Raw genomic sequence first — 12,037 nt, 5'->3', positions numbered from 1 at the left:
TGACAGATAGCTTCAGAATATGAAATACATGCACATTCCTTTGAAATCCAGTTTCTTAAGCGTATAAATACCTTCTCTTACAGTTAACTTTGTGTCTTTAATTATGGGAAAGCCCTTCAACTTTGCCCCTTAGCCACAAACACTCTTCATAAGTTACTGTGAAATATATGCCAATGTCAAGTTTTGCAAGGAATTCGTCGTCTCATGATACATGGAAAAAGTAAGTATGTAAAATGTAAGTATATAATCTAACTTAAACAGGTACATCAGAAATCTTGCCTTATTTGTAAACTATTTTGTAGATTTACAGTGTTACGGTAATATCACAAACAAAAAAATCCATGAACACAAGAAGAGCCATAATAAATCGGAGCAAATGTCAACATAGTTGGGAATAATCTCTTATCGTGGACAGTACTAGATGAGAACATAAACTCAAGAAACCCCAAAATGGACAATTAAGGAACAATCCGTTCACATCAGAAGTTTCTTTCTAAATCCAGGCATTTACTCATTACCTTATATCATGAAGCATAAAAATTTATATTCCTCCCAGAAATGTTTTATACTATCTAATGCAGCTGTCTAATCCTTTTATGAAGCCTACTAAGTTCTCAGATTGTATGTTTTGGCAATGAGTTCCAGACTTTAGTTATGTGATGTAAGAAATACTTCTCTTTATTATTTATAAATTTGTTGCCTTTAAGTTTCATTTGGTGACCCCATCTATTACGTTAAAGATAAACAGGAGCATCTTATATTTCCTACTATGCATTATATACCTCTCATGTCTCCTTTTATTTGTCTCCTCTTCAAAACAGTCCAATAATCACCTCCTTGTCCTCCACTAGACACCTTCATCTTCTACTGTATCTTCTTTCAGATGGGATGACCATAATCAGAGTTTGAGATAAGACTGGACCATCAATTTATGTAATGACAAATTTTATTATCCTCTATTCCATTTTATACATTTTGTGGTTGCCACTGCACTTTGAACAATGTTTTCATTGAGCTGTCCACAATAACTGCTGTGTTCTTCTCCTGAGTACTTAAGAGTTACTTTAAAACCCAGTAATGAGAATGAATCATTTACAATTATTCCTTCACTCTGCATTACCTTGCATTTGTCAACAGTGAGTTTTCTTCTGTCTTGCTTTTATAGGTCCATATGGAGTTCCTCCAAATATTCCCTACTCTTGATTGGGCAAATATTTTTATATCCTTTATAAAATTGGCCATCCAAATTTCAAACTTCTCCAGATTCTCAATATACAAATTAATTGTAGCCCAGTCTTGGAATGAACCAGCGGGTTAGACTTCTTAACCTTTTGTCACATGGAAAATGAAACATTTATTCATTGCTTGTTCTCTTGGGCAGCTTCTAATTTTACAATTCTAAATTCTACCATTCTATTTTACCACCTTTCAACCTTAGACTGCTCAGACTCTGAAACCTTGTTTCAAATGAGGCTGCTTATATGTCAAACAAGTTTCATTAAGTCACTATTTTTGTGGAAAAGTTTCAATTCCAACAGAACACAGAAGAACAATTTTCACTTAACTGAGTTATGCTCATTTCTCCACCATATATCATGTTCCAAGAAGTGCTTAAGTCTCTCACTACCTATTTTAAATTAATGCTTACTGATAACAATTCTCATGTTAGTCCCGAATGCTACTCCCTCCAATCCTGAAGTATAACAGCCATTTTAATGACAGGGTGCTTATTTCTGTCAACAACTCAGCCACTTCATTCTTCAGTTTTTTCAGAACACTTGGCTGTACACCATCTGGTCGTGGTGACCTGCTGCCCTTTTTCAACTCGTTCCAGAACCTGCTCTTTTTGACACCTTACTCTGTCAATGTCTCATCATCATTACCTGAAAAGCATAGATATTTCCCCAACATCATCTGTGCTGGAGACTGATGCAGAGAAATTATTTCAATTCTCGGCAAAACCCTTATTCTTCTTAATACCTTCTCCTACTCTCTGTTATTTCAGCAGACCCAACAATTCTCTTGCACGACTCCTATTTCTGAGACACTTTTTATTTTTTACATTTCTTTAGTTACTGCATTAACAGAACGTCATGAATGCGATATAAGATCTCAGAATTAAAAAGACCAAATTAATGTTCACTCATGAAAAAAGGAATAATTTTTAATAATAGGGAAAAACACACATTCCCACTCTCTTTGTTCTCAAGAGCAGCTGAAATATTTTGATCAAATGTAAGAATATTCAAGTAAAAGACTGAAAGACTGGAAAACTGCAGCAAGTTATGAACAACTGAAAACACAAATTAGAACGGAAACCACTATGCAACTTTAATGGTAGTAATTGTAAACAATTCCCTTTTTACCTCTCAAGCAAATTCCCACTTACATGCAGCAAGTAGGAAATAACTTAGGCAAGACTGCTATGAATACCTGCAGAAGCAAAACCCCCCTTAAAAAAAAATCTTCTAGCAGATCTGAGGATAAAGATGGTCTGAAAAGGAGTGACCCAATAATAAATGGATGAGGCAGTTGCACAACTGCAGAGAAGCCTTATCAATCTTGTCTCTATTCATTAGTAATGTCAATGGAGAAGGTGAAACATTTTACTGAGGAGGAAGGGGAAGTGATGGGCAAAGGGAGGAAAGGAGAGTTTTGACTATGGAAGAAAAGAGAATTTCAACTATGGAATTTGCTACAAAGGGAGAAAAATGATGAGCTAAGGGTGCATGAATGAATAGGATAGTGAATAAACAGGCTTATGAAGAAAGGTATCCGGGATTAACAAAACGGAACTTGGGATAAGGTGCAAGTAAATGATGGGCTGGAATAAGTGTAAATAAGGCTGGGTGGTTTGTGCACTTCACTTAAGGTACACAACTAGCAGATTTTTGCCTCAGTTGGCACATTTAAGAACATCAAAAAGCAATAGTGTATTATCAAGTAGCTGCCACGCTTCATCCCACAGGCTGCTATATTATGTAACATGTATGTTGAACTTGTAAAGAGATTTGGGAACCTGAGAGGGAAAAACTGCCATATAATTGCAAAATCATTAAAATACTTTAACGCAATTAAAAGTTAAGAATTTTTAATAAATTTTGTATTACATTATACAAATGTTTTCTGTATTTAACATTCAATGTTAATTTAAAAGTCGCCATGACCAAGTTTTTAAGACATGCTGCCTGACTGCTACTGAAGGAGTTTGGAGTTTCTGTGAACTCCAATCTTACCCTAACAGGAGAAGACGATTCCTCTGTATTTCGTTTCTGTGGCTCAGTTTCAACCTCTTGACGTTTGTTCTTCATTCTTTCCCGAAGATCCCCAGTGGGCCTTTCTGGTGACCTGCATAATGCAGAAACATAATATAGCCATTTCTATCAGATTTCTTTCTCTTTTTTAAAAGAATAATAATATTCCTTCAATTATTTTTGCAATGGATAATTATACAAAAATCTAAGTTCTCCACCAAAGCAGAAGAATACAAGCTAATGAAATCTAGTGAGTATGATAATGCTAAACTGTCTTTAAATTTAAGAAGTTGTACTAGTTTCCAAACAGTCAAGGAAGACTGCTTCTAGGGGGAAAAAATTAGTTGCCACAATACTGCTTTACTAGACCAACTAATCTTATGTAGCACATTCTTGACTAGGGACAGTACAGCTAACAAGTCAAAAGTGCAGCACTATTTCAGATCAATGTTTAAAGTCCCAGCCAGGCAGTTTCCATTCATGTCTGCCTTCCCCTAATGTAATAACCACTCATGACCCCATTACACCCTTCTTACCTCTAGCCCCATCTATATTCAAAGTTGCACTGGTCAAATAAAGCTGTAACTTCTGTTTAACTAGGCTAAAACCTTGTGTGGACACATTGAGAGCATCTACACATGATTCTGCATTGGCTTTAACTAAATCTAAATTTGTTTGAACAAAGATTTAAAAGTTATACCAATGCATCAGTGAATATAAGCCAGGGCTCTGATCTGAGGTCATACTCATGCAAAATTTCCAAGTTCCCGTGGTCTTGGCCATACTCTTAAAAAGGTAAGCTATAGCAAATGTAGGTATCAGCAACCCTCCCACTAAGGCTTAGTCTGCACCAGAGGTGTCAAAATAAGCTGGCCCTGTGGGCTGGGTAAGGATCACTGGGCTGATCTACAGGTTAAATCAAAATCAACCCCTGTACCACGAGCAGTGCCCACTGCACCAGGTTCACCTGCATGCAGCACATCAGCCCCACTCCCCAACTGCATGGGCTTGTGCTGCATGCAGGTTAGATCCGGTGCTGCACGCAGTGCCTTGCTGGGCCAGTCCTACATGCTGGCTCCCTCCACCCAATCCAGACCAGACTGGCCCTGAAACCAGGGAGCAGGGCCAATCTAATAGGACCCCACATGCTCCCTGTGCTCTTCTAAATAGAACCCATTCTGCATGCAGAGCCAGGTCCAGCCCACATGCCACATGCAGAGGGAGCCCTGGAACTAGTGTATGCTGAATGCAGTGCAGGACTGGACTGGTTGCATGTGCTAGACATGGCAAAAGGGGCCAGAACAGGACATGTGCTGCATGCAATGCCCTGCATACTTATTTGATCTGAACCCGCTCCAGAGCCAGTGCACAGAGTTGGTCCGGTGCATGCACAGCATACAGCATGTACCCCAGACCAAACCTCCTCTGCCATATGCAGTACATACCCTCAGCCCAGCCCCCAGCACCATGTGCAGCATGCACGGTTGGGGCAAAGACGTGCCTCATGCAGTACAGTGGGGTCAGTCCAGAAAACCATGGACCAGCTCCCCAAAGTGGATCCAGTCTGCCATCTGTATGTTTGATACCTCTGGGCTACACACTTGCTATACCCATACAAATTATAACGAACAGCAGCATGGATCTTTTCATTGACATAGTTATAGTAGTACAAACCAGCATGCACTTAGTTATACTGGGATGAAAAGGACCTTAGATCTTTAACATAATAGTAATATACTATATAATTAGGGACCTATCTAAATCGCAGTTTTGTGGATTTTGTGGAAACCGCAAAAAAGTGTTGTCCACACTGCTGGGAAATCCAGCATTGGCTACGATTTCCCACAAAACCAACCAAAAAAAGCAGTAATGAGACAGAATGAGTGAAGGCGCCCTCTGCCAATCAATGGCAAGGGGTGTGGCTGCCAGGGCCCCTCCACCAATAAGCAGCAAGAGGCAGGGCCACTGAAATGTCCACAAAAAATTAGCTCTGCATGCCACAAGTGGGCTGCACAACACCCTTTGCCCCACTGTGACTTAGGTAAGCCCCTATATACAACAAAGTATGGACAGACCACCAAGATACCACGAGATGAAAAAAAGTGTGGGATTTAACCACGTTCAGCTGCTTTAGCCTGATATAAATTTAAAGCTAACCTGCAGTATTTTATCCTTAAATGAAAGAAGGCTAAAATCAGATTAGCTTCCAGTTTCCAGAAAGGAAAAGAAAGCATATGGGCAATTACTATGGATCTAAGGCACGATAAATATATGCCCCTTTCTGTGTCTCAGTAAACTTTTTCATGCGTCTTTGCCCTGAAATATTCCTCCATGGGGAAAAAAACTAAACTAGTATTAGCCATCTTTACAACTGCATCCGTGAGTAAGACTTCATCATAAAAGAACTGAAGCAAAATAACATGCGGTTCAGATAAGTCCTTAAAATACAAGTGCTGAAGAAGCTGCTGTTCAAAGCCTTTCAGGTCTAGACATACTATTGCAAACTTAGCTCACTACTAAGCAGAGATCCTGTGGAGCTCCTGCTAATTCCAAACCACAAATTCCAAACATTTGTTTCTTCACCACTTTCGTTCAAGCTAAATAGAAAACACTGATTAGCTACTTGAGCCCGGGGGGGCGGGGGGGGGGGGCTGCCTGAGATTTGAAATAATGAAACCTCCAGTTGCTTCAGGACATTGCTTGTTTTATACTGATTAATATTGCCTTTAGAAACAGCAAGTTCAAGTATTTCCATATTTTTCATTATTGTTTTCTCCATTCTAAAATGAGTCAAACTTTTTCCTTCTGGCTATCCCACATATACAAATATTTATGAAAAAAAGGGTTTGCTCCTCATTTTAAATCTTGCTCATTTGTTTCATTTCCTTTTTTTGCAATAACTTCCAAAGTTAAAAATGTTAAATATGGTCATAAGGTTCAGTCTTAAGAGAGGTCTAAGGAGAAACAAAGCTGTACCCTCCTCATGCCTAAATATATATTCAGTTCTCAATAGAAGCACACCCATAGGATGCTGTAAGTCAGAGAAAGAGTGTAACTTTTTAAATATATGGTCATTTACCCATATTTCAAAACAACACTGATCAACATAGTTACCCAGCATAAGTCATCTTCAAAGCGGCCATACTTGCAGCTTTTTAATGGTTATGGTTTTGTGAAGCTATATAGCTCAATTAAGTATATTTTTAGTACTGAAAAATAATTCCCTTGAAATATCAAAACCATCTCTGAAATAGCTCTGTTCATAATCCCGACCCCCAAAAATAACTTCCTTTCAGCATTACAAAAGTAGTAATTGAATATTCGTTATATGTATTTTATTTAAAAGTCAAATTTCTTCTGTTACTACCTCTCCTACACAAAAAAAGATCTTTATGGAACTGACAAATACAGAAAGCAAAAGGATTGCACATGATCTATAGATAATACTTTGGCTGCAAAACACAGGTTAAGCATTATCAACAGGAGCTTTTCTGAGAATAAGAGAGATTAGCAGAACCTGTTGAAAAGGCAGCTCACGTACTGTCCAGTCAAAGAAATAATACTCTACTTGGTGTTTCTAGAATATGTAACATTTCTCTAGGTTTTAGGAAAAGGTAGAGACACATTCCAAACAATCTCTCAGTATACCAGAGGTGAGGAGGGAAACTGGAAACTAGAAGCAGCTCAGTATATTTAGGAATTATTCAAAACTTTAAGATGAGGAAAAAAGCAGGAAACAAGAAGCAAAACAAAGCATGATGGGACTGTTACTCCTTACACCTACAGGGGAAAAAGGCACTTGATGAAATGTCGGTAACCATGTCTCTAATAAAAAAAAAAAAAAGCCAACAGAGGCAGTAGAAACATGAGATGCAGAGGTCTAAACTAAGTATCAATATGGCCAGATTGCAATTAGAAATGCAAGTTGTAGTATAAAGGAGTCTTGCCTGTCTCAATGTTTATTTAAAGGGAATTCCTAAAGAAATATTCTATAGGAGGCATGTTTTCTGCAAGATGCAGGAATCTTCCATATTTTAAACTTGATGTATACTACAGAATTTCACCACTTCACAGTTACAGCTAAGCATTACTTCCTGCAGCATTTTAGCTCATCAAGCAGCTTGGCTTGTATTAACCAGTGCAGCGTGACCACTAAGTATACCCACCACCTTTATCTTTACACTGTAGCCTCAATCCCTGTAACATCAGGGACAGTTGCAGGGGCTTATGCTGCTGTGTATGTTTGATATCTGTCCACTGGCTGACACATACAGTTGGTGTGTATATTATAATGAGATAATCATGAGATCACCGTAAGGGATGCATCAATTCTCAGTTTCTTTTTAATGCTAGTTGAGCCGCTCAGAATACATGTGTTTGTATTTGCTAACATTATATTGTATTTGGTTTCTTACAACGATTTGTTTTCCTTTTTGCTTCCAGTAGCTTGATTAATGTGTGATGAGCATAGGCTCAAGGGTTCAAACAGTTGTATACAGTCACTACCAGAAAAGTCCAACAGGTGTTCCTACACCCCGGTGACCCTTTATCTAAATTCTTACAAGATAACCCAAGATACAGAGGGAGGTCATTATTCTGGGCTAGCTGATGAAGCCCAGATTGTCACCCTGTTCTTATTCCCTGATCCCATGCTATGAAATGTACATGACATTTGGATGCTATGGAAGTACCAAACAATTGGCTCTTCGGTATACCACGAGCAGGTAGGAAGAAAGCTAGGATTCACTTTGGGATCATGGAGGAATGTTGACATGCGTCTTCTTACTACATCCCTTTTCTGTTTTCCCACAGCAACCTCTGCCATCCCCTCCTTCCCCCCTCTCCCCCTGCCCAAGTCTCAGCTATTTGGGAGATGAGGCTGTCTACTGAGGGCCAAGGCCTTGATAATGTACAGGTAGCAATATACTGGTTTATTATTAAATCTCAATAGCAACTTAACACATGCATACTGGACCTATTCCATGCTGTGTAGTTCATGAACAGGTCACGATATGTGGTGTGCAAGGGGGAGATGAGAGTGTTTACACTCAAATAACGTTTTACATTAAAAGCGTTTCTGAAGTTTAAATGAACCATCAGATGCCCTGTTTTCCTACTGTAGGAGGAAAGCCTTAACTGGGAAGAGTAAGAGCAAAGTTGACGTGAAAAAAAGGCTTCTTCTAGGCAGACATGGATCTGGAGGGGGGAAGGAACGGCTGACAGCCTGTGCTTTGTGCTACTAAAGCTGCTTGCAAGAGTCACAGGACTGCACTGAGAGGATTAACTAAACAAGTGTAACCACCACCCCTGGACTTCCCTGACACTCGAGCATTGGCAGTGGTTTGAATTGAACTGGTGCAGAAAGAAACATGTTCATGAACTGCACAGAGCTGACAATTTCCCTGGTACTTGGAACATCCAGGACACATTTCCAACAGCCTGACAAGTGTCCCTGCCACCTGGAAGACTACTGGAGATGCTAAAATTCTTTAAATGCAGAACAGACTTGTCTGTGTCTGGCCAAGAGCTACCAGCAGACATTACTACAACATACCAGAAAATACCTAGATGCCCTATACATTCCCTTAATATACGTTCTTATCCAATTAAACAAGTTAACAGTATGCTACACAATTTGATTTTCATTCTCTCTCATAGGAAAGTGATAAAAAAATAAAGAGAGAAACCAGCATTATTAAGAGCCAGTGATAATTTTATAGCTTTGCATGAGATAGAAAATGAAGTAAATGTAGTCAGCCATAAGCAGCAAGTTACCTTTAAAATCACCAAGTAGGAGTATATACTGAATATCCTCCAAACACAGTATCAAGGGGAAAAATTCACTTAATGTGTAACAGTAAGTTCTCAAGAAACACTTGTGCATAAAACCTTTTTTCCCTTTGATTTTTGAGACATATAGGACAGAACAGAGTAAGATCCTTTGCACATTGGAAAAAGCCTACAGGTAACCTATATTTTGTATTCAAACTGCTACTAAACTTTTGGAAGTTATAAAAAGAACAAGTGAGTGTAGTTTAGCATCTTCAGATAAAAAGCAAGGAAAAAGGAAACAGAATAAGGACTAGAACCATAACCTCAGAAAGGGTTTCCTATTTGACCTTCATCAACTACCTTATCCTCACTTCAGATGAAGGAAAAAGATATCACTGACATCACAGTACTGTTAGGTAGAATAACTACTGTTTGTAACCTGAGATCTTTGTATGAAAGGACTGAAATGAAAATTATGAAGTCATATTTTTTCTATAGCAGAAGTGATTCAGATTTATCATTACCTTTACTTTCAGTTAGTGAACAGGGAGTTATACAACTTGAAGAGAAACTGAAGTTTCTCTAAACCAGACACTTTTCAAAGACAGAATTTTAATAATGATTATAACTGACAAATAGGCAGGTTACAAAATGTATTCATTCTTCTTAAAAATAAGCTTACATTTTTCGGATCTCCTCTTGTGATACAGAGGATTTGTCCATATAGAACTATAGTTCTAAAAGTACATTTTGACTTATTAGAATCTTTTCACAACTGGAAAAAGAATAGCTACTTCAGCCACCCAACAATATTGTTACTGATGAAGGCAAAAAAGGATGTGCTCTGATTTTGTAAGTACTGGCTTAAGCAGTTACAAAACAACAGTTTGGCAGAAGACAAAGGCATACTAAAGCTGTAATGAGCCTATACAAAAATTCACATACTAAACCTCTTGTATTTCCCATTTCATGCAAGTACGATTGAGCAAAGGAAGTTAATCTGCATCCAGAACATTTTTTTTTAAATTTCACAGACATGCATAAAATCAGGGTAATGCCAGTGCAACTTGCCAAACTGTTGTTTTTAGAAGCTTCACAATCCCAAAGATTATTGATAAAACATACCATTAGGCACACCATAGCATTTCCAATTTTCACAGAAGACATATTTGCAAAAGCTATTTTCCTATAGCACGTGAACAATTCAAAGTGAGTTGTTGATTTACCTTCTATAACTGCTGCTATAGCCTTTACCTCGTGGTGAAGGGCCATGTACGAATCTACATGTGTTCCCATAGAGGCAGTTGCCAGTCTTCAGCCAGTTACGGCACTGTGTCTAAGAGACAGACATTACTGGGTGAATTTCACACTCATTTCTGGAAAGACCACTGGTGTGCATGTGGCAGAATACACAAATTATTCTACATTTATTTCCATTTATCTGAGATTTCCCTGTGCCAATAATTTACTTCATAAAAACCAACGATTAGCATAAAGGTCTGGCAAAATAATAAAAATGCTATTAAACTAACCTTATTACTGCACCTCACAGAAGAGGGTACAACACAAGTTATTTAAAAATATACTAATTCATATCATGATGAACACCCGGAGTTACATGGCTCCCTTCATTTCCACTAATATCACCAGTGATTGGGTATTTACTAATCATGAACTACTCTACAACATTGTCTATATCCTGGAAGAGAAGATAATGGGAAAGTGAGGAAGAGAAAAAACACTTTTACAACTCACCTCTGCAGTACTTCCAGTGCTGGGTCCAAGCCTTTCAAACACACTGGGTCTTCGGGACGTGCTATCGGATATGGTCTTGGTATTTTCCACTGTGACCTTCCTTCTAATTTTTGACATTTTGTACTACTTCAACCAAAAAAAAAGCAAAACTGTAAAATCTTCAATCTGGGGCTATTGACACGAAATTCATAAAGATAAAATATTACACTATAAATTGTATGACTTGCTGCAGAGGTGATGGATAAAGAAACAAGAAAGGTCATAAATGAGTAAAATGTATCTAATTACAGAAGGGATGACTTTAATGATAAATAAAACAGTTTCAAATTAGTCAACTGAACATTTAGAATTATGTTTTTTCATTTTATTTTATGATCAGCTTTGGATTCCCTGCCTGCCTTTTGGAAAAAGCTCAGGCGATGCTCTGTTTATTCAGGAAAAAAACAAAACGCAAAAAGCAGTTTTCTCTGACCACATGTTTTTGACCATCAGCTTTGGGATTTCAAGTATAAAACACCACTCTATGGTATTTACCCACTGCCTCAAAACTAGTTTCACTGGTAACGTTGGCTCTTAATTTTAGAAGCCAGGGGTGCTTATACATGTGCAGCAAGGCTTCTCCCTGCACTGTAATTACAGCATGTCAGAGCAGACTCCAGCATCCCCATGCTGAAAAATGGCGATGGGGGCACCATTTTTCAGTGTGGGAATGTTGATGCACGTGACCCTCCAGGTGTTTTAATTAGAGCAGCTATTGAAGCCACCATAATTAAAGTGCCTCCCCAGTGCCCACTCCCAGAGCACATGTATAAACAGCCTTAGGTTTCTGAAAGGGAACTCCTATTTCTCCCTTCACTGTTAAAGGCAGCCCACTGGAAGCCATCTCCTTTGCCCCGTACCTCTCCTCCCTGCCACTTTTCCCTCCCTACCAGTCATCGTTGTGCATACTGTTCATTGTAATGCTGTCTACAACTGCTGAGTTTTTAAAGAATGAAAGATGGCATTTATAATGAGCTCACTCCTAGCATTAACTGAATACATTTTACAAACAGATACAGCATAAGGCCAACAAATGAGGAAATTACACACTGTCTTACCTGGGAGAAGGAGGGGCCTTTTAAATAGAGTATCAAAGGGGAAAAGAGAATATGACGCAGGAAACAGAGGTTGCAAAGGGAGCAGAATGGACCCCAAAAATTAATGTCCATTGCTTCAAGCACTATTAATCGATACCAAAAAAAAAAAAAAAAAAAAAA

At 38.4% G+C, this 12,037-nt stretch overlaps 1 protein-coding gene across 5 annotated transcripts in view; it reads right to left on the bottom strand.

Annotated features, from left to right (window-relative positions):
* ZC3H13 (zinc finger CCCH-type containing 13) overlaps positions 1 to 11,317 on the bottom strand; it is a 64,610-nt gene extending 53,293 nt beyond the window's left edge. For 3 of the 5 annotated variants that reach the window (XM_019524190.1, XM_019524192.1, XM_019524193.1), the window contains exons 1-3: positions 10,782 to 10,904; positions 10,253 to 10,362; positions 3,237 to 3,348 (exon numbers count right to left, since the gene is read on the bottom strand). In XM_019524190.1, the coding sequence (XP_019379735.1) occupies positions 3,237 to 3,348; positions 10,253 to 10,362; positions 10,782 to 10,898 (339 nt within the window). In that variant the 5' untranslated portion in view covers positions 10,899 to 10,904. Of the gene's footprint in view, positions 1 to 3,236; positions 3,349 to 10,252; positions 10,363 to 10,781 lie in introns of those variants that run through there. The other 2 variants (XM_019524191.1, XM_019524194.1) reach the window with 2 other exon arrangements.
* Positions 11,318 to 12,037: the final 720 nt, after the last annotated feature.

This window comes from Gavialis gangeticus, unplaced genomic scaffold (assembly GCF_001723915.1).
Source record: "Gavialis gangeticus isolate Ggan-Ray unplaced genomic scaffold, GavGan_comp1, whole genome shotgun sequence".
Taxonomy (NCBI): domain Eukaryota; kingdom Metazoa; phylum Chordata; order Crocodylia; family Gavialidae; genus Gavialis; species Gavialis gangeticus.
The sequence above is the reverse complement of the archived record's forward strand: the minus strand, read 5'-3'. Positions and strand labels throughout refer to the sequence as shown.